A 22,964-nucleotide genomic window follows, 5' to 3' on the forward strand; every position below is an offset into this window, starting at 1 on the left:
CAATGCAATTGCATTGAAATTAAGTGCTTGTATTTGTAAGTGTTCGCTTTTCAGTCAGACTGAAATAAAAACAGAAGTGGAAACCGGAACGTTTAATTTCATCTAAATTCATACAGACTGAATGATTATTCAACATGGAACCCTGTAACTCCCCCTGGTGGTTATTCAAAGCTACACATTTGCGTGGCCTGAGATTTGTTTTTTGTTTTTTTGTAAATTGGAAAAAACGATTTCAAGTTACATTTAGTATGAACATAACAAAAATTCCATCAGAAGACTCTAGAAACATATTCCATAACAATGCATATATTGAGTGAAAGTAAAGATAAAAATACACGCCAAATGGACAAGGCTCAGTGGTCAAAAGTACTTTTAAAACCACTAATAATGACCGACACCACTTCACCACTAGTGATGCGTTATAATTTTTTGTTTCCACTAAATGAGTAAAGATTGACACGCAAAGTAAGAGCATCACAGTATATCACTCCAGAAAGTAAAACATGAAAATAGTCATAAAATGGGCTATGATCCAGTCTCACAATGTAAATATATATGTGAACACATTGTCATTTTAGTTTTGTGGTCTTGCAAGAAAGTTTTATTTTGTCCATTAAAAAACCACAATGAGCTACAACTCAATCGTCAAACTCGAGAATGACTGAGCTAAGCAGCTGCGTGAGGTTTAGGAAAAGTATTGATTATTAAATATTAGTGGTAATAGTTGTCAGTACCTTGACGCTACTACAATGGCTAATAAAATAGCAGAACAACGTATACAGTGAATTGAAATGTCTCAAATCTAAAGGTTCCCGATAAAAAAAAAAAAAACTCATATTGAGCCTTATGTACAATATCTACATTAAATGGATGAGAACATAAAAAATGAATCCAGTTCTCCAGCACAAAACCGGTTTTAAGGTCATAATGTCTCAACAAGCCCTTTTTAGAACAATGATGCAGCAGCAAGTGTATGGAAAACATGACCTAGGTGATAGTTTGGCAAAATAACAACAATACACAAACAGAACGTGAGAAACTGGTACAAAAGGTAAAAAGTGCAAAAAAAAATCTAGAAAAAAAACTTTTTACGTGACTTGAATGTGTGGTGCAATCACAAGAGTCCACCTTGATGAGGCAAATCATTTGCGAGTAATTTATCTGCTGTGGCCGCACGCTCAGGTGCGGCTTGCGTTCCGTTTCCTCAGACTGGACAGACGAGCGTTGGCGAGAGGGAGGAATCCCTCTGCAAAAATAAAGTGTAGTTACACCCTGACTCCTCAAGGGTGGCAAACTTAGCGTTTGGAACCAAACCACAGCAAGATGCTTCTTGCATTTCTACACCGTAAACATAAAGCACAAAACCTGTGTGCAATGAACAAAAGTGTCAAAAGTAACAAGTGTTTTCCTGAAATGTTCTCCTCCACCAAAACTAGAGCGGCCCAGCAGGCTTTGTGGATCCTCAAGGTTTTCCTGTCGCTGTTCCGTGATATTGGTGCAGCAGTGTAGAGGGGTTACGTGGCTTGAAAAAGAGGGCGGGTCCTAAGTGCCATTGCGTGACGTGCCGGAACAGTCCGGAGAGGCCGTCTTGGGGGAGCGGGGCTCCTCCGGGCTCGGCGCCGGGGAGGAACCGTCTTTGGGCCAGTGGAGCCGACTCAGACTCTGATGGAGCTCGTCTAATTCGGATGGGAGAGGGATGCCCAGCTCCTGGTTGAGGGACAGCGCTTTGAAGCAGTCCTCCAGCTTCTGGAACGCTGGACTAGAGAGGAAAGAGGGTTAGAGGAGGAAAATTCACTGCCTGCTGCCTGCTCCTGACATCTTACTCTATGTGAACTTCTGTCTTTGAAAAAAAAATTGGGAAAAATTGCCTCTCATTATTTTGGCATTTACCAAATAGAAATAATTTGGGGAATCCTTATTGACTTAAAACAGGAAAGGTTTAGTCTGATATCATGTCAGACTGAGAAGAGAAAAAAAAAAAAAGCATACACATCTTTATATTGTATATGTAAACATCTAGTTTTAACTATATTATACTTTTTTTTTTTTCTCTTATTCACTGAAGATTTAAAAATTCTAAAGGGTGCTCACCGGTTGTCTGGTGTGAGGTCGCAGCACGCCACAGCCAGCGGAAAGAACGCTGGCGGACAGTCTTCAGGGAGGAACTTCTCCACAAACTTTCCCACATTCAGACCAAAGTCCAGAGTGCGGGGGAGACATTCTGGGTCTGCGTAGACCTTTCCGATGATCTGGATCACAGGATCGGTAGGAGACAGTCCATAATTGACAAATAAGCATCGAAGCTTTAGGATTTCTTTAGCGCAAAACAGGCAAAATTACATTTCATTCTGTCTCAGTTCTCACCTCGCAAAGAACAATTCCGTATGAGAAAATGTCCACTTTCTCATCGTAGCGTTTACCTGAAGAAACAATCAAACACAGCATTGAGCAACCTGGTTCACGCTTTACTGACACCAGGTCAGTAGTTTGTTGCGCAACTCACCATTCAGCATCTCTGGGGCCATCCAGTAAGGGTTTCCAACCACGGTATACCGTTTTTTCCGGTCAGTGCGTCGTAACACCCTCTTCTTGGTGGAGTTCTTTTCAGGCGAAGGCTTCACTTTCTCTTCTACGATGAGTCGGGACAGCCCAAAGTCAGCAACCACCACAGTGTTGTCCTGTCGAAAGATTAATTTGGAGTTGATTGCTGGACACCGAGTGAATACATCAGTGGAATCTGTTCACAAGTGAGGCTGGTTTAACACTTTGTCACCTACCAGTTTCACCAGGCAGTTGTGAGAGTTGAGGTCTCTGTGTATGATGCTCATTGAATGAAGATAGGACTGAAACAAAGACATTTTTGGGGGGGGGGAAATTAAGTCTCAAATAACTTAAAAGGTGCACATACAAATCCATCAAGGATTTTTCTGTTAGAGATGAACATTTGTTTGTGTTGAAATAAGTTTACAATGTGTTTAAAAGGTGTGTTTAATGATTTGTTGTTGGTGTGCTTCATAGGTAACAGAGCTAAATCGAGTGGTGGCGAGATGAAGCTTCGTGAAGCATTGGAACACTTCAGCCATTGGTTCCTTTTCTTGATGCTTCATTGCACACGAGACCGCCTGCTGGCCATGTGCATAATCACAGGCAGCTGTCGCTTTACCACATTCGTGCGTCTTTTTGGCTCTCGTGAATGAAGACTCGGGACAACCCGTAACATCAATAGCTGATTCGCTTTGCGCAATACTAAAATATTGCACCGTACCTTTAAATGCGTGGTTCATTTCGATGGATATTTACATTACAGATCGTTCACTAATATAAATGAGTGTGGGCAAACAGCATCACTCACCATGCCAGATGCGATGCTCTTTGCAAAGCTCACCCGTTGCTCCCATGGAAACGGGTCCTAGAGAAAAATAAAGGTCAGACAAGAATGAAGGAAAATACAATGAGGGCTGAGTCAACGATAACCTTGGACACTATCACAATTACATTGCTATCACGATGGATCACAGAAAACGTCTTTAAAAAAACTTCTGTCTTTTACTGGACTGGCCAAGCTTCTAACAATTTGGAGTTGACGTCAGGTCAGGCCCCACCCAACCGTTTGTGCTCCTCAGCTCTTCTTCTCTCAGTGTTTGTGTTCTGATGCGAATGTGAGGTTAGAGCTCACAGTGTCTCTGATGAAGTCCTTCAGCGTGCCCCCTTCAATGAATTCCGTGATCAAATTGAGCCGCTTGTCCTTGTACAGTACGCCGATGAACTTGAGGACGTGAGGATGGTCCAGGCTCCGCATGACTTTGACCTCAAGGTTAGTAAGAAAAAGAAAAATAGACGGATCATTTTTGTCAGTCTGCTAAAGGGTGAAATTTGATCCACGAGAAAACAAATATTAAACGCCGAAATCAATTATTTCTAAAAAAAGACCGGGGACAAAGTCACGCACACAGCAAGAAACAAAGAGATCATTGTTGGAACATGCGGCGTTCTTTTGAATAAATTACAGGTCAGCACAGAGCACGGTTTTGTCGTTGAGGAAGCGCAGGCCTCCTGCAACTGATTACCTCCTGGAGGAAGGTTTTCTGGGTCTCCTCGTCACAGCGAAGCAGCTCCTTCATCACCATCACCTCTCCTGTGGCTTTATGAGTCACCTGCAAGCCAAACAAAAGCAACAGAACGCGTGTTGACTTCATGCCAGGCGCAGGGGGCGGGGACTCGTTCATTAGGACAGAAAGAAGATGCCGGGAACCTTGATAGCCTGCCCAAAGAAGCCTTTTCCCAAAACCTCGCCGTGGATGAGGTCACACGGCCTGAAGATGCGATGGGAGCAGCTACTGGATGACCTCAAAGATTCAGAGCGTCCGATGTCTCGGGTAATGAAAAGATGCTCTTTCGGGGAATTGGGCCCAGGCGACTTGCATATGCTGTTACTTCGCCTAAAACACACGAGGTCAATTTCATAAACTGTATGCTTCTTTCCCCCCCCCCCCCCCCCCAGGCTAAGACAAACCTCAAAGATCTCCTCTTCAGTGTGCCGTGGTCCACCTCGGTTCTCTCCAGTACTGCGTTGGACGGCGACGACAAGCGCATGCGGGAGGTTGCCGGCGCTCCCAGGACGTCCCTGGACGATTCCAGACGGAGGCGGTCCAAACGTTGCCTCACCGGGTCATATTCTATAAGCAGCTGTAACGTTTGACCGGTGCGATGAATGAGGTCGTCCACCTACACAAAACAAAAGGTTGTTCAACATTTGGACTTGATTAATACCGTACCGACTCACCAGTCAAAACACAAATTTCTATTGGCACTAACAGAAAGGTTTTGATTTAATACTGTTTGGTATTGTTAGTCGTTGTAGAACTGCCTGGCATTATAGAGAGAGGTGGTAATATATTGTCCTCCTCGTGGCTGAATTAGGCTGCACGGTGGACGAGCGGGTAGCACATCGGTCGTGAAAGTGAGGGTCAAAGGTTGCTTGTCTATATGCGCCTTGCGATTGGCTGGCAACCAGCCCGCCTGTCGCCCAAAGTCAGTTGAGATAGACTCTAGCTCACCCATGACCCTAGTGAGGATAAGCGGTATAGAAATAGTGCTAAAATTAGGTAACCAAAATATTAGAGGCACTTTATGATGGTGTGCAAGTGTACGCTAATGCAAACGACAACCTCGATAACAAACATACAGTGGGGTGGGGGGGGGGGGGCCTCGGTTTACAACGGTCTTCTGTTTCTAAATTTCTACAACGGCTAAGTAACCCGAATTCTGAACGTGACGTAGTCTATCAATAACCTACTCTTACGCAGTCAAAAAGTCATAATTAAAATGAATGCAGGTACGGTACATAAATGAGAATCGTGTCAAAAGCTTCATTGAGTTTCATAGTTCAATTCAAAAAGTGAAACTCATGTGACAGAGACACACTACACACAATAAGTTAAATCTTTCATGTTTTTTAAAATATGTATCATTTTGATGATTATAGCTTACGGCAAACAAAAAATAAATAAATAATTCAATTCACTAGAAACTGGAATGTTACAAAGAATCAAGAAACAATGGAAATTATATTTGAATGTAGAAATAAGGCAGCAAGTTGCCCTCTGAAAAGTATTTTCCCAAGTGTTTAAGGAATCTACAGACTGTATGAGTTTTCAAATAAATTGACTTTTCTACCATATTCTAATTTATTGAGATGTACCTGTATTTGTATGAAATACACTTGTAGGCCATGAATATAAAACAAACCACTCCAAAGACAAACAGTAAGTCGTCTGCCGCGAGGCCACATATCATTTCTCACTTGTTTATTGCGCACACACCTGTATTAGAAAAACAGATCATCAAAACTGAGAATTATCATCTTCGTGCATGCAGAACCTCCTATAAAGGCTCTGGTGCTGGATGGCATTAGATTGTTCAGGCGTGTATTTAGATGTCTGCTAATCATCTAAAAAAAAAAAAAAAAAGTACCAGTACATTACAAAGAGTAGAGAGAGTGAGAGAAATGTTTTTGGATGTTATAACAACAATGATGTGAGAGAGGCTGTGAGAACGCAAAGTCTCAAAGGTACTGCAGTCATTGCTCATCGCATCCTCTCCCTGCTGAAGAATGCATTCATGATGGCGGAATGATTGGAATGGCAAAATCGCCGCGTGAACTTGATGCATGAAAAGAGCTAGAGGAATTTCTGTGGCAGTAAGATGAAATGAGAACCTTAATTCAAACGGGAGTCTTTTATTTTGGACGACGGGAGGATTGTGCAAAGTCACCTCTTCCTCCAGCAGCGTCCCCACCGGAACGCCGTTGATCTCAAGGATCCTGTCCCCGACGTGGATGGCATTCCGCACCTCGGGACTAATGAGCATCCCTCGGACCCTGGTGGTAGCAAAACACGTGTTGGTACGTGAAGACGTAAACACTCAGCTATGAGCCTCTCCCGCAGGAAGCGACCTGAGCGTCACTCACTCTTTGACTTGGACGCTCGCCGAGCCGCTGACGTCCCGCAGCACCGACACGGAGAAGCCCCTCTTGCCGTTGGCCGCCGAAGGCATGGAGATGAGCGTCACCGTGTGGGGGAGGGAGTCCGGGACGGAATCGTGCGAGCGCTTTTCCAACATGGGCGTGAGAATCACCTGCTTGTAGCACTTCCCGCTGCACATGAAGGCAGACGGGGTGAGATTACAAGTGCCAACTGGCCTCTGCTGTAAATTGCAGCTTCCGAGGGAGAGGCACTCAAGGAGTAATGGAAAATGACTAATAAAACCGATATGTAGCCTTTGAATTGAATCTATTGTTAGTAAAACACAGAGATGATGAAATGTTGTGACACAATGAAATTGAAATTCACAAACCGACAATGACATATGGACTATGTTCATGAAACGTAATCATGAACCAATATCTTTATGATTACAGCTGTAGGTCTTGTGGAGATTGATTGAATGATTGATTGGTTCGATAGACAGATAGCCAGGTAGGTTAGGTAGCTAGGAATGGACTTTTCCAGTAGTCCCAACAATGAAAACACCCCAAAGCAGAGCAGGTATGCCAAATTACTAATATTACAAATGACAAAAATATTAATGTATTGTATTAGTACAACTCTTTTTTTTTTTTTTTTTTTTTTCCCCCAAACAGAAATAAAACGGGTAATAATTCTAGAATAAGGTAAGCATCACATTGAGTTTTTTTTTTCTTTCCTTTCAAATTTTTTGGCCCTCTTATTTGACGAAATGATCAGTAGCCAAACTATTAGAAACACCTCCCAGCAGTACACATGGGCCTTCGTGTGACTTACCAGTAGAGTTTAGTGCGCTCGACTAAGGCGTAGGTATCCCGGTCCTCAATCACCACCTTGCAGCTGAGACACACAAAGCACTCAGGATGATACTTGTGTTCTCCAGCCACCTGGAATCACAAACACAACGTCGTTGAACGCCGCGTTGTGTTTTTTTCCCCTCCCCTCCCAATAAAAGGAGGGTTCTCTATTGCATGTTGGTCTTAGGCACCTCCTGCCGTCAGTGCTGACACAGGCACAACACCTGCTTCGGTCTCAGCCTGTCTGGAATTTTCTATGATGTCACCTACACGCGAACAACTGAGACGCTCGGTCTCGTTTTCAACCCCGAGAGCGATCGGTCACGTGCACCACCTCGTTAATGCAGATATCGTTCTGAAATAGAGGTAGTACCTTTGTGTTCTCTGCCCTCGTGCAAGACGAGCTAATGCATCTGTGTTCACTTCAAAAGGATGATCATCACATACCTGAGCAGAAGTACCGCTTTGATGTCTAAATCTGAAATATGGTTGCTGAACGAGCATGTTAGAAGACATTGGGTCGAGATTTTACGGCTGCTTTCGAACAGAACAAAGCATGGAAGAAGTTGCGTTTACGGTGAGAAAAACCCTGAAGAAACAATCAATAGAGCCTAAGCCCAAGGCTCAATCAAGACTTGCAAGTTCCTTAATAAAACGTACTCAACCTGCTTTTCATTTTCTTCATACTACCAGGGTTGAACTCTACTTACAATAACAAAAATCTAATCAAATCAAATTGGGAAAAAACAAAAAAAAAAGCAAAAAGTAGCTTTTCATGCATAAAGAGCACTGGGCAGCAATTACCCGAATATGCTGTGGGCCTGAATTAAGTGATGGACACTGCCATATTTAAGAGAGTTTTGCATTTTGGGTATCGTGTTAATGGCTTTTACTATGGAACATTAGAGAATGCAGCCCTATGGGGGGCACAAGTCAGTGCAAACGGAGGCGTGCACTGGAAAGAAGAGGAATGAAGATTAGCCGAAGTAAAACAGAATATATGTGCATGAATGAGAGGGCTGGTGGGGGAAGAATGAGGCTACAGGGAGAAGCGATAGCGAGGGTGGAGGACTTTAAATACTTGGGGTCAACCGTCCAGAGCAATGGTGAGTGTGGTCAGGAAGTGAAGAAACGGGTCCAAGCAGGTTGGAACGGGTGGAGGAAGGTGTCAGGTGTCTTATGTGACAGAAGAGTCTCTGCTCGGATGAAGGGCAAAGTTTATAAAACAGTGGTGAGGCCAGCCATGATGTACGGATTAGAGACAGTGGCACTGAAGAGACAACAGGAAGCAGAGCTGGAGGTGGCGGAAATGAAGATGTTGAGGTTCGCTCTCGGAGTGACCAGGTTGGATCAAATTAGAAATGAGCTCATCGGAGGGACAGCCGAGGTTCGATGTTTTGGAGACAAAGTTAGAGAGCGCAGACTTCAATGGTTTGGACACGTCCAGAGGAGAAATAGTGAGTATATTGGAAGAAGGATGATGAGGATGGAGCTGCCAGGCAAGAGAGCTAGAGGAAGACCAAAGAGAAGGTTGATGGATGTCGTGAGGGAAGACATGAGGGCAGTTGGTGTTCGAGAGGAGGATGCAGGAGATAGGCTTACATGGAAAAGGATGACGCGCTGTGGCGACCCCTAACGGGACAAGCCCAAACGAAAAGAAGAAGACTATGGAACATTAGAGAGAGCACAGTAAGTGCAAAATGAAGTTTAAAGTGATGCAACTGGAAGTGTTAGTTGACGACAAACTGAACTACAAAAGAAAATAAATCTATGGCTGTGATCATTTTGGTGAAGGCAGCAAACGCACCAAAAATAGGTTTTGTTTGATTTAACTTGAATTACAATACTGGATAACACTGTGTTTAAAGCTTGGGACAGCACACCAGAAAGGGAAAGGCCAGTAGCAGACTACTGTCACAATACGCCAAAATGACCCAGATGCAACGAAATGCAAAGTTGGTGACCGGCTCCGAGTCAGCCTTCAGATTTGTGAAAATGCTCCAATAATTGCATTACTGAATAGATGATATCGTGTGATCATTTTTCCTATCTAGCATTTCCAAAATGTTTACAGGAGCACAAAGGATCCATTCTCCCTGTCGGCTGGTAACTCACAGCGGTGCCATTTGCACCTGCCTTTCAGACCCGCGAGTTAAACACACAAAATCAGCCGTCGCAATTCGTCCGAGGGTTGATTAATCACAGTGCACGTGAAAAATGTATATATTTGCACATACTCTCCCAGAACGTGTAAAAATAAACAGCAAACCCCCCCCCCCCCCTCCCATGTAGTAAATAAACTTTAACAAAAATAACGAAAAACGAAAGTTGTGAGTACAGCTGTGAGTCAGAGCTGGGAGATGATGATGTCACCGTAATTAGTGAGATATCGATATTTGTAACCCACTTGACAGGAAACACAAGCAACAAGTTTAACAGTTGTACCGGCTTTGGTAATCTTAAAAAAATAAAAAAAATAAAAAATTCTATTTCTATTTAAATACATAATGGAATGTATTTAACACACTAATCCATCTAGCTCCAGTTTCCAAATTCATTGGTTGTCATTATTTGCCATTACTATTTCCATTTTCCTCACTAAGGGAGCCTCCACCCATCCATCCATTTTCTACCGCTTATCCGGGTCGGGTCGCGGGGGCAGTAGCTTTAGCAGGGACGCCCAGACTTCCCTCTCCCCAGCCACTTCATCCAGCTCTTCCGGGGGGATCCCGAGGCGTTCCCAGGCCAGCCGAAGGACGTAGTCTCTCCAGCGTGTCCTGGGTCGTCCCCGGGGTCTCCTCCCGGTGGGACGTGCCCGGAACACCTCACCGGAGAGGCGTCCGGGAGGCATCCGAATCAGATGCCCCAGTCACCTCATCTGGCTCCTCTCAATGCGGAGGAGGAGCGGCTCTACTCTGAGTTCCTCCCGGATGACCGAGCTTCTCACCCTATCTCTAAGGGAGAGCCCGGACACCCTGCGGAGGAAACTCATTTCGGCCGCTTGTATCCGGGATCTTGTTCTTTCGGTCACGACCCACAGCTCGTGACCATAGGTGAGGGTAGTAACGTAGATCGACCACTAAATTGAGAGATTCACCTTTCGGCTTAGCTCCTTCTTTACCACAACGGACCGATACAAAGTCCGCATCACTGCAGACGCTGCACCGATCCGCCTGTCGATCTCCCGTTCCATTCTTCCCTCACTCGTGAACGAGACCCCCAGATACTTGAACTCCTCCACTTGGGGCAGGATCTCATTCCCGACCTGGAGAGGGCATGCCACCCTTTTCCGACTGAGGACCATGGTCTGAGATTGGGAGGTGCTGATTCTCATCCCAGCCACTTCACACTCGCCTGCGAACTGCTCCAGTGAGAGTTGGAGCTCACGGCTTGATGAAGCCAACAGAACCACATCATCTGCAAAAAGCAGAGATGAAATACTGAGGCCACCAAACCGGACCCCCTCTACGCCTCGGCTGCGCCTAGAAATTATGTCCATAAAGGTTATGAACAGAATCGGCGACAAAGGGCAGCCTTGGCGGAGTCCAACCCTCACCTGGAACGAGTCCGACTTACTGCCGGATATGGGGACCAAACTCTGACTCCGGTCGTACAGGGACCGAACAGTCCGTATCAGGGGGTTCTGTACCCCGTACTCCCGAAGCACCCTCCACAGGACTCCCCGAGAGACACGGTCGAAAACTTCTCCAAGTCCACAAAACACATGTAGACTGGTTGGGCGAACTCCCATGCACCCTTGAGGACCCTGCCGAGGGTGTAGAGCTGGTCCACTGTTCCAGGGCCAGGACGAAAACCACACTGCTCCTCCTGAATCTGAGATTCGACTTCCCGACGGACCCTCCTCTCCAGCACCCCTGAATAGACCTTACCAGGGAGGCTGAGCAGTGTGATCCCCCTGTAGTTGGAACACACCCTCTGGTCCCCCTTCTTAAAAAGGGGGACCACCACCCCAGTCTGCCAATCCAGAGGCACTGTCCCCGATGTCCACGCAATGTTGCAGAGGGGTGTCAACCAGGACAGCCCCACAACATACAGAGCCTTTAGGAACTCCGGGCGAATCTCATCCACCCCCGGGGCCCTGCCACCGAGGAGCTTTTTAACTACCTCGGTGACCTCAAACCCAGAGATAGGAGAGCCCGCCTCAGAGAACCCACACTCTGCTTCCTCATGGGAAGGCGTGTAGGTGGAATTGAGGAGGACTTCGAAGTATTCTCCCCACCTACTCACAACGTCCCGAGTCGAGGTCAGCAGCGCCCCATCCCCACTATACACAGTGTTAGTGGTGCACTGCTTTCCTCTCCTGAGACGTCGGATGGTGGACCAGAATTTCCTTGAAGCCGTCCGGAAGTCTTTCTCCATGGCCTCACCGAAGTCCTCCCATGCCCGGGTTTTTGCTTCAGCGACCACCAGAGCTGCATTCCGCTTGGCCAGCCTTTACCCATCAGCTGCCTCAGGAGTCCCACAGGCCAAAAAGGCCCGATAGGACTCCTTCTTCAGCTTGACGGCATCCCTCACCGTTGGTGGACACCAACGGGTTCGGGATTGCCGCCACGACAGGCACCGACCACCTTACGGCCACAGCTCCGGTCGCCCGCCTCAGCAATGGAGGCGCGGAACATGGTCCACTCGGACTCGATGTCCCCCGCCTCCCCCGGAACATGAGCAAAGTTCTGTCAGGGGTAGGAGTTGAAACTCCTTCTGATAGGGGATTCTGCCAGACGTTCCCAGCAGACCCTCACAATACGTTTGGGCCTGCCACGTCGGACCGGCATCTTCCCCCACCATCGGAGCCAACTCACCACCAGGTGGTGATCAGTTGACAGCTCCGCCCCTCTCTTCACCCGAGTGTCCAAGACATGCGGCCGCAAGTCCGATGACACGACCACAAAGTCGATCATCGAACTGCGACCTAGGGTGTCCTGGTGCCAAGTGCACGTGTGGACACCCTTATGCTTGAACATGGTTTTCGTTATGGACAATCCGTGACGAGCCCAGAAGTCCAAGAACAGAACACCGCTCGGGTTCTGATCGGGGGGGGGGGGGGCGTTCCTCCCAATCACGCCCTTCCAGGTCTCACTGTCATTGCACACGTGAGCATTGAAGTCCCCCAACAGAACAATGGAGTCCCCAGTGGGAGCGCTCTCCAGCACCCCCTCCAAGGACTCCAAAAAGGGTGGGTACTCTGAACTGGTGTTTGGTGCACAGGCACAAACAAGTCAGGACCCGTCCCCCCACCCAAAGGCGGAGGGAGGCTACCCTCTCGTCCACCGGGGTGAACCCCAACGTACAGGCGCCGAGCCGGGGGGCAATAAGTATACCCACACCTGCTCGGCGCCTCTCACTGTGGGCAACTCCAGAGTGGAAGAGAGTCCAACCCCTCTCGAGAGGACTGGTACCAGAGCCCAAGCTGTGTGTGGAGGCGAGTCAGACTATATCTAGTCGAAACTTCTCGACCTCACACACCAGCTCGGGCTCCTTCCCTGCCAGAAAGGTGACATTCCACGTCCCTAGAGCCAGCTTCTGTAGCCGGGGATCAGATCGCCAAGGTCCCCGCCTTCGGCCACCGCCCAGCTCACACTGCACCCGACCCATATGGCCCCTCCCACAGGTGGTGAGCCCATGGGAAGGGGGACCCACGTTACCCTTTCGGGCTGTGCCCAGCCGGGCCCCATGGGTGCAGGCCCGGCCACCAGGCCTGGCTACAGTGGGGGGCCACCCTGAACTGGTCGCTGGCCAATCGCAGGGCACATAGAAACAAACAGCCATTCGCACTCACATTCACACCTACGGGCAATTTAGAGTCTTCAATCCACCTACTAAAAAATACCATTGTAAAAAATCTCTACCCCTGTTGATTAAACATCCCTGAACACTATGAATGCAGAGACAAACTCCACTAACTATCTCAAACAAGGTAGTCTGTTAAATTTTATTGGGCCTACCCTGCAAGTCAACAAACAAAGCTAAACAGCTGCTACATGCTCACAATGCTCTTTGGTTGAATCTACTCTGCCGCTTCACTGCAGGAGACTGAAGATGAGGCGGGCCCCCGAAGCACGAGCCACTGGCTCCTCTGTGTACCACAGTAGGTCAACTGCGGAGAACTTTGGTACAGAATGAGGCCTCAAGGGGGAAGCTAGCTCGCAAATGGGGTTGACGGCTGCCCTGTTCGGCTGCAGCCTGTGTAAAAGTATCACTCGTCTGTAAACGTGATCACCGCAAAAAGTACACACTCTGCTGCCTTTAAATGCCTGTTTGCATTCAGCCAAAGTAGACGGGAGAAACTGGAACACAGAGTGCTTTGACACGCTCTGTGGGCGTTCTGGTATTATCTAATTAGAGGGGGGGGATTGTTGGCACTCGTTTGATGGTGGTGAGGCACCCTTTGAGGGGCAGCATATTGGTCTCACACAATTTGACTTTTAGACTTAACACAAAATAACGAGTAGAAGATGCAAAGAGACGTCAAGTAATGCAAATTAAAAACAATTAAAGTTATTCCCATATGAGCAAGGAACGAGAATGCAATTCAGTGTTTTACTTGCGGCTAATGCCCTTTAGCTCCCGAAACTGAAAAGGTTTGATCAGGGGTGTCAAACTCATTTCTGTGGTGGGCCACATCGTAGTTATGGTTTAACTCGGAGGGCCATTATGGCTGAACTAGGGATGGGCGAGTACCGATACCAGGCGTCGGCATCGGGCATTTCAAGGAAGAGGATACTAGCGAAGGCTTCCGATACCAGCCACAGATACTTGAGAAAACTCGGCAGTAGTTGGCAATAAACTGAAAACTGTTTGACACATCTGTGAATCATTATGTGGGTCAAAAAGAAATATCTTTCTTCACAATTACTCATCATTGTGTCAACTGAGATTTTATATAGAAAAAGGACTAGTTGTATTGGTATCGGGGAGTACTCAGGAGTGAATACTTGTATTGGTATCAGTCTGAAAACAAGTGGTATTGAACATCCTTACTATGAACCCATATGAATGTATGAGCCCCAAATATTATTGCATAGTCACAACAAATTCATGGATAACTAGTTTTGAAATCAGAAGTCAGCAAAAAAATATTGTATACATTTCCAGTAATGCTTTTTTCAATTTATTTTAAAAGGGGGATTGTTAAAAAAAAAAATAATAATAATAATAATAACAAAAGAAATGCTTGCAATATCTCAATCGGCACTTTTGGGATTTTAGTAAGAGACGTGCCGTCGATGCACATTATTTGCAGGCCGCATGAAATGATGCGGCGGGCTGGATCTGGCCCCCGGGCCATGAGTTTGACACCTGTGCACTAGATCCTACATTTGTCATACTGCAACTGTTACTTTTAGAATCAGTTCTTTGCAAAAAAAAAAAAACTAACTTGCTTTACTTTCATCTGTAAGATTTGCGGCGTTGATGTCGAGCATTACGATCATCACCATAATAATGTGTAAAATAAGTGGAAATCATAGCGGTACATTTGTTTCAGTAAAGAAAAAAAAGAAAAAAAACATGCAAACACGAAGAGTAACCATATAACAATAAGATGACTACAGTATAAAAGCTTAAAGACATTTCTACACAATATTAGATGGACGAGAAATTCGTCGAGTCAGGGGGATTTAAGAATAGAGTTCACAAGAGCGTGGCAGACTTACCATGGCAGGTCCGGTCATGAGCAGAGCGCATCCGTGACACAGCTCCCCAAACTTCTCCCAGTAGTGCTTGCGACAGTACAGCTTCCCATCCTTCTCATAATACCAGTTCGTCAGGTGGTCACAGCACACAGAGCACCTGGGAGGACAAAAACAGGTTGGGTCAGCCTTTTGCGTTTGTCTGAAGTTCATTCAAAAGTCCAGCCTCTTAAAACAACGTTGGAGCAGTTCATAAAACACAAAAATGTGATTGGGGAAGAAGCCGCTGCAAATGTGCCGCCCTCAAACGTTGTCGGTCGAGATAGTGATACTGACATACCAAACGTTTGACAGTGTGTAAATTCTTATGGGATCATTGATAAGGGGGTCGCTAATTGTTTACGTCACAGAGATTTCAGGTCATTGAGGTCAGTGAAACAAACGGGTTGTTTATAGAGCACTTCCTTATCTGGGTCACCACATTAGCCTTTTGGTCAAAGGTGTAAATCTTTTGTAATCCAGGACAAATCCAAGCCTCGGTCACAGAGTATTGCAGTAGCGCAACCCAGCCTTCAAATAAAACTATGCCATCCTAAAAGGCAGATGTAGAAAAATCGAAGGAAATTAGGGTGTGGAAATTGTAAATTCCAGTTCGTTCACCAGCTGATTGTACCCAGCTGACACCTGGAGAGATGTCGGCTCAAGTCAGAAGACATTTATGGACAACAACTTTAGGGCAAAATGTTCCAAATGTTGCAGGCTGGGAAGCAGCTGCAGGCTGTGAACATCCGTTGAACAAGATTTACTGGTTATGCAAAACTGGGCAGCGGCTTTGGATGCCAGAGAACAATTGCGCTTTGATTATGTTATTGAAAGACTGCTTCTTGAAGCGGTTTAGACTTTGCACATCCTCAGAACCTTCAAACGATTAGCATCCATGTCAGTTTCAGTACATATTGCAAAACACTATCCTTTTTCCTACTTCTACAATTGATAGCGCTGCCTTCTTCAAACTGATCTCTGATTCACTAATCCTCTTAATCCTCTGGGACCATTCCAAGTATGAAGTGTGACATGATAAATCAGATGTAGACCACTGATGGTGCGTTCAAGCGTCCATTGCCTGCCTCGTGCCTCTTGCTGCAGGCACAGAGTAGTTGATTCGGTTTTACTGACATATTTGAACATTTCTTTTATTCCTTTTTTTGGGCATAAATTCTCCTTAAAATTGACTTTTTAATGGCTTATATACAAATATTGAAGTTGGGTCTCTGGATTTGCCACCCACCCATCAAGTGTGAAATTGTCAAACAAACAAATGTGGAGAGGCTACGCTTGAGTCTTAAAGTGTCTGTGTCTTATGACAAACAATGAGAGTGAACAAATGGGCTCTTGTTGCACTGCAGCAAATTGTAAGAATTCACACGAGGCCTCTACAACACTCAAGCACGCTTGTGCGAATCATTTTACTTCATCGCGATCAGGCTCAACGGTGCGGACAAATTCCTAAGGCCGAAATTGCATCCATCAGAGTAAACCTTTGATCACAGTGGCACATTAAAAGGACAAGCCTGGAAATATTGCAGTCGCATTCGGAAACATACAATAAAGTTAACTTGAAACACTTACAAGCTTGGTTTTGTATGTAATTTCAAAGACGCCAACTTTGTGTCAATCTTGGTATCTTATAAGCAACTAAGGACGGGCATTTGTGTCATTTTCTCGATCAACGGGGAACGTAAACAATCAGTGCATTTTTAACAGATTTAAAATATACAAAATAAAATAATATTTTCTACAGCAATTATTTGAACAATGAAGTGTTTCACAGCAAAAGAAAATCAAACATTGTTTTTCTTCAGACCCCAAACTCAAGCATATCACGATGTAGTACATCAATCCTTTTCTAATCAGGTCAGAAAATACTGACGCTCTTGTCGTCGAAATTAACACATCCGTTTGAGTCTGTAGCACAATTGGTTTTAGTGCACTTAAATAAAGCCATTAGTGCTGCACCTTTGGCTTTCTAGGGACTTTTTCATGCATGGACTTTAAAAGCCTTGCACCTAACGCTTTAATTGATTTGCAAGTAGCGGCAGTTGCCATGACACCACCAGAGTGTGAACCCCCCCCCCCCCCCCCCATCCCCATTTGATTTGAAGCATCCTTTTGTAGATGGCATTTCATAAAAAAATAAAACAAACATTTTTCTTCTTGCCTCAAAAATTTTAGATTGGACGAGAGGTAAAATATTTACATTCCTTTAGCTCAACCAGTCAAGCAACACACCAAAAAGACTATTTCAAGATAAGCATATTTGGAGGTTCTAAAAAGAATATGATCCAATACAGGTGTGGCGCGAGCTGCTGATGATCACAACGCACAGCATGGCGATCAAAACCTGCGGCAAGTAAGGTGATAAATAAAAGCGGTTACAAATATAACGTAATTATGTTCAATCCTGCTATTGCCATTGGAAGCATCTCATAGGTGGAGACAAATTCCAGAAATCTAATAATCATCCATTAACTTGGAATTCTATAACACCAAATTCCTATATGACACTAAAGCGCATAGAAACGTCCTTCAATCCATCCTGACAACTGAGGAGTGTTTGGAACTAACTCAGGTGGTTCTCCAATGAACAATGCATCGGTCCAGCCTGCAAAAACACTGCAAAGTAAACATTCCTGATTTCCTTGAAACTACATTCCTGCTGGAGTGTTTTCTTTTGTTTGCAGCGCGATGTGGAGGTAGCCCGACCTTTAGTTGTGACTTTGAGGGCTTTGGGAGGTTGCGTTTCACCTTTCATGTGATCCTTATCTCTGGGGGTGGGATTGTTGCAAATGTTCTCCATAACAACGTTTCTCCAGTACGCGATGAGTGGTAAAAATGAGGTTTCCTTTCATATAACAGGAAACGCCTGGATGTAATCCAGTGTGGCCTCCTGTGCATACATACAAGTGACCTTCGATTTCAATTTGTGACATAAAATATTTGATATTAAAAAGGCCATTAATCAAAGACAGAAATTAGGTTGTGCAGTTGTCAATACCTTTAAATTAAGGTGAATAAGTTGAAAAACACAGTAGAAAAAAAATTGTGGCAAAATGAAATGCAATACTTGGCTGTAATCAGTAGACGTGCTGTTGATTTGCCAGTTTGTGGTCTGAAGAAAGAACATGACATCAGCGGCGGGAAGCTATTGTACATCTACAGACCTCCGCTATGAGACAACTCTTGTGGAAAAAAAAATGTTCCCCATAGTTAATCAAACACATTTAGTAAAATGCCCATCCCTAATTACCTTGTCACAATTCATTTTTAAAAATCCTTTTTTTCTTAAAAAAATAACAAATGGCAGATTGTTTTGTGGGAGCAACCCAAATACTCAGCTCTGCTGCTCATCCCACAAATGCATATTCCCCCACAAATGTGGCACCAATTAAAAAGCGAATAAAAAGGATTTCCAGCATAAGATTTATTGCATTGTTACAACCAAGAAACAATCTACCAAACACATATTTCCTCACTTTTTGTGCCATGTTTAGTTGGGTCACAGGTGTGTGGAGTGAAATTACACAACATTTACATGGCTGTAAACATGAAATGAAGTTCTCTATAGACTGTAGTCAAGCTTTTGTGTCAGCTCAAGCACTTTATCCAGGTGTTAGGTGTTCCTGCTCAAATCTGCAGACCAAGCTCTGTCTGCCAGTCGATGGTTGAAGTCAGGGGACTTCAGGGCTAAGTCCTTGTTTTCCCTCCACTGCAGGAATGAGTGGACACAAACTCTGGTGGTGTTTTTTCTCTGTAGATCCACATTCTTTGTTGTTTACGTGTACACACATGGCTACACTTAGGATGAGCCAGCGGCGGCTTTACGCAAGCGCGATTTACTTTCAGTGTACATCACTCTCGCCGCCTTTAAAGGGCCTGCGCAAACACTTTAGGGTAAATAAAGTCGTAGTCAAAGTAGTCATTTTAAACGGGAATACAGTAAATGTCATATTGGATGTGTGTCACATTAAGTGCACATCTAAATCAGGAGTGTCGAACGAATTTTGGTCAGATCTGGTAAAGGTAAAGAAAACCAACAACTATTCCATTGAGAACTAAAAGAACATGCAAGCCGCCTTTGCAGCAAGCAAACAAAAGTTTTCACGCAGCCGACGTCTGAGCCAGCAGACTTCCATCTCTGAATCGCTGTTGAGGAATGCAGACACAGCGCGGGAGGGTGCTGCTACATATAGGCCTCAACGCTGCCAGGTTGACTGGAACAAAAGTGACATCAGCGCGTGAGAATGTTACACAAGGTGGAGGTGGTCCGCTGGCAGAGTGTGGACAATAGTCATCGCGCAAAGGACGTCTGCCATGCCTCGCCAATGTTAATCTAATTAGTTGCCAAACGAACGGTAAAGTGCGTCATTACTGTCACGGTGGTGCCATTCGAACACTTAAATGCAACCTAGCACACTGCGGCACTGCGGCCACCGCACACACCGCCGTCTTATCTAGTAGTAGCGTTAAAATAGCGAAAGCGGAGACGCTACAGACAACTTGACATCATGAATTAAGATGTCAGTAAGGAAGCAGCAGGAAGAGGAGAGAGTAGCGACGGTGAGTAATGCAGCGGTGACAGGAACTCGGCCTCTGAAACAAGGACAAGCTGCTGTGGCTTTGTGCTGTCGAAGAGAGGCAAAGTTTGGCAGGAATGAAATCTAGGGTTGCATAAGGACAGTGTGCAGAGATAACATGCACTCCGGCGATTTGGAAAATCCAGATGTCCTCAACAGCCAAAGACAAAGGTTGGAAGCGTCATTCTTACGCAATCGCATATTCAAAAAAAACTAAATAAAACAACAAATGTTTAAATTGGTGACAAAGTGTTTCAAAAGTCACACAAAAACTTGGACGTTGACCCATGACGTCGAGCATATCAAGTGAGACAAGAGTTAGTTTTTTTTCCCCAGACGTTTTTGCTGCAACCCCTTTTCCAAAAGAAAGACAGCCTCAACAAAGGGGAAGAAAAAGAAGAATATACACGGGACGTTATGTGAAATAGTTGGATTTGATATGAATTGTGTCCCAACGAGTGTTCTGTTCAGCGCCGTGCCAGTCGGACATGATGTGACATTGTGCTGTTGAGCCGCAAGTTGACCTCAGCGATGAGCGAGCGCTGCAGTAAATATTGTGAGGTCGAAGGGACTATGGGTTTGGCTGCTTACACTATAGCCTCAAGCTCAGTATTTTCCTAACCAGGCTGCCATGGCACACGAGTGTACTGTGAGAGAATCCGTTGCCATTCAAAGATGCATAAACATGCATCGTCACTTGCTATCAAGGAAAGAAGATTACGGATTTGACGTTTCCGAGTGGTCAACTTTGTTTTACACTTGTGTGAGGTGCATCTGCCATGCAAATACTCTTGATTTGTTTTAGTGTATTAACATCAAAGGATACATATGTTGTATAGAATCCCCCCCCCCCCCCCCCCATTTCAAAACAGTTCCCGGGTATCTTAACAACATTGCTGTAACATGCTTGCGTCAAAACACCCCGAGGATCAATCACACTTTAAACTATTTGTGCCTTGCGCGAATGAGCCTGTTTTAAGGGGGTTGTCCTGTCTCTACACCGAACCAATACAAGTTTTGAGGAGAAGCGCTACACAAAATGGACGGACGGATGGGTGTTTGTCCAGAAGCAATTACAAGGCCAGGTTTTCGTTTGAATTCTATGACGTCAAGGATGTTGAAATGTTACTTAAAATCACTTTCTAATGATCAGTGCCAATCTTAACTCACAGTGGGAGTTCAGTCCGTTTCTCCCCATGAGCAGAAAATTGCAAAAGATAAAATCAAATGTTAAAAACAAATAATTATTATTATTAAAAAAGCACAACTCCACGTTGTCAATCATTAAAGTAGAGACTTCACTGACCAAGCTGGACTCAAACAGCTGCACAAGGAGACAATGTCTGTCATCCACCACAGCAAAGTCGCTTGCTACTTTTACAGCATAAGCAAACCCACTCGTGTTTTGTCTGTGACGCAGAAGCTCAAGCACAACAGCGACATGTGGACCGACACAGAGCGTTGGTGACATCGGGAGGCCATCCCCGCACGAGGTCCCGAGCTGGCAGACTTACTGGAAGCAGGCGCCGTGCCAAGTGTCCTGCAGCACCTTCGTGAGGAACTGCTCGTGGACTCTCGCTCCGCAGCCCGCGCAGTAACACTCGCCCGTACCTGCGACGAAAGAAATCCCGTTTATTCCACGAGACCGCTGCGACTCAAAGTCAAACAAAACCATCGCAGCAACGGGAAATCTTCCGTCGGCATCTTGAAACCTGAACTAATTCCTCACCTTCTGTCTCTTCCATCGACTCGACTAGGCAAGCGTCGTCGGTATCCTTTTTTAATTTTTGTATTTTTACAAACGATGCATACTGTGAAAAGCTGCGTCCGTGTGCAATTACACTCCGCCACAAGTCGCTCCCGGTGAAAAAGAAGACCGAAAATGCAGGATGACTGACGTCATACTGGCTACGAATTCCTGTGCCTGAAAGCGGAAGTACTCGGAAAGCAGCACCTGCAAACAGGGGCAGGACCGGCGGGGTACAACTGAACCACAGTAGCGCCCCTTGCTGGCCAAATGTGTACACTACAGCAATTCAATCATCCAGCCACTCATTTTCTACAGAATATCGCTCATCCTCATCAGATGTTTCAGGAAAATACTCATCTCATTGAGGAAAATGGGAAATAATTACATCCAAAAATGAAAATAAATAAATATCGAAATACATGAAATGTGAAATAAATATTGAAATAAATAATTACTGAAATAATTAACTATATTTAATGATTTACATGGTTTAATTAAATACATATTTATATGGTTTAACTTTTTATATGGTTTATTGTTTACATTCACAATAATATATTAAATATATTTCATTATTTCAGGATTTACAAATTCCATGCAACCATCCACTACAGCCCCATGCAACACTCATATTTAACGTTTCATTGTTGCAGATAATGTAATGAATTACTTCACTCATCCTGTTTACAATTAGTGCTTTGTCTTTCGTCTTTGTTTCTTTCTCCCTTCTAGAAACTTGGTTCCGTTCGACTGATCAAGTCTGATTCTCAATAAACCTCAATTATACTACCACAGCGGAACCTTAAAAACTCCACTGTGACACCGTAAACAGGGGAGAGTTTTTTTGTTTTTTGTATGTTTGTTTTGTGCTTCTTGCATGCTTGTTTGCCAAATACTTTTAAATCCTTCATTCATGCTTTATGTTAACTAAACCCATGCGAGAATTGGTTTAACGCGTATCTATGAGGTAGGCCTATTTGTACGTAGCGGTATATGTTAGATGTTTTGGCCGGCGGGCCACTGTAACATTTGGTGCGTAAAAACGAAGAGTTACCGGATGGCACAACTTGTGTAAACTGCTTGAGCCGAGACATGTATCATTAATAAGGTCTCAGTGAGCGTGTCAGCCGGTGCTGCGATACGTCAGCGCGTCCGCCATTTTGGATGTGGCACATCTTTCATTCATTCACCCAAACGAGCGGGCACTCACGCTAATGTGTTTGTAAAACGGATGGGCACTAAAAAGAACATATGCAACTATTAATCTGATGATTAGAAATGTTTACTCTTTAGAATATATGTTTAGGACAGCGAAGAAACCATATGTATTTTGTTTACCACTAACACTAACTGTGAGGATTAAATATTGAAATATGAATATTAACTATTTAATTTGTGTGGATAATAACTTATTGTGATGAATTGTTTTAAATTCAGTAAATGTATATCAGTTTTTACCACAGTAGAAACCATTTCAATCTGGAGACGGAGAAGCTGAAAAAGCCTTCCGTTGTGAAAGCTGCTTCCTATCGGCCCTTTGACAAACCTACCTGTAGTACGAGTTTAAAGTTAGCTAAACAAATAACAACAACGAGAGCACTGTAGTTACT

General features: G+C 44.8%; 1 protein-coding gene across 1 annotated transcript; it reads right to left on the reverse strand.

Moving 5' to 3' along the window:
* Window positions 1-77: 77 nt before the first annotated feature.
* On the reverse strand, window positions 78-21,522 carry limk2 (LIM domain kinase 2). Its single transcript, XM_061671611.1, has 16 exons — window positions 21,334-21,522; window positions 21,119-21,215; window positions 14,995-15,130; window positions 7,302-7,411; window positions 6,470-6,655; window positions 6,274-6,379; window positions 4,514-4,725; window positions 4,253-4,439; window positions 4,068-4,154; window positions 3,677-3,808; window positions 3,353-3,409; window positions 2,778-2,843; window positions 2,504-2,678; window positions 2,365-2,420; window positions 2,092-2,249; window positions 78-1,759 (listed from the first exon to the last, which is right to left on the reverse strand). The coding sequence occupies exons 1-16, from the start codon at window positions 21,347-21,349 to the stop codon at window positions 1,543-1,545; spliced, it is 1,998 nt and encodes a 665-aa protein (XP_061527595.1). The 5' UTR covers window positions 21,350-21,522; the 3' UTR covers window positions 78-1,542.
* Between the last annotated feature and the right edge of the window lie 1,442 nt (window positions 21,523-22,964).

This window comes from Phycodurus eques, chromosome 3 (assembly GCF_024500275.1).
Source record: "Phycodurus eques isolate BA_2022a chromosome 3, UOR_Pequ_1.1, whole genome shotgun sequence".
Taxonomy (NCBI): domain Eukaryota; kingdom Metazoa; phylum Chordata; class Actinopteri; order Syngnathiformes; family Syngnathidae; genus Phycodurus; species Phycodurus eques.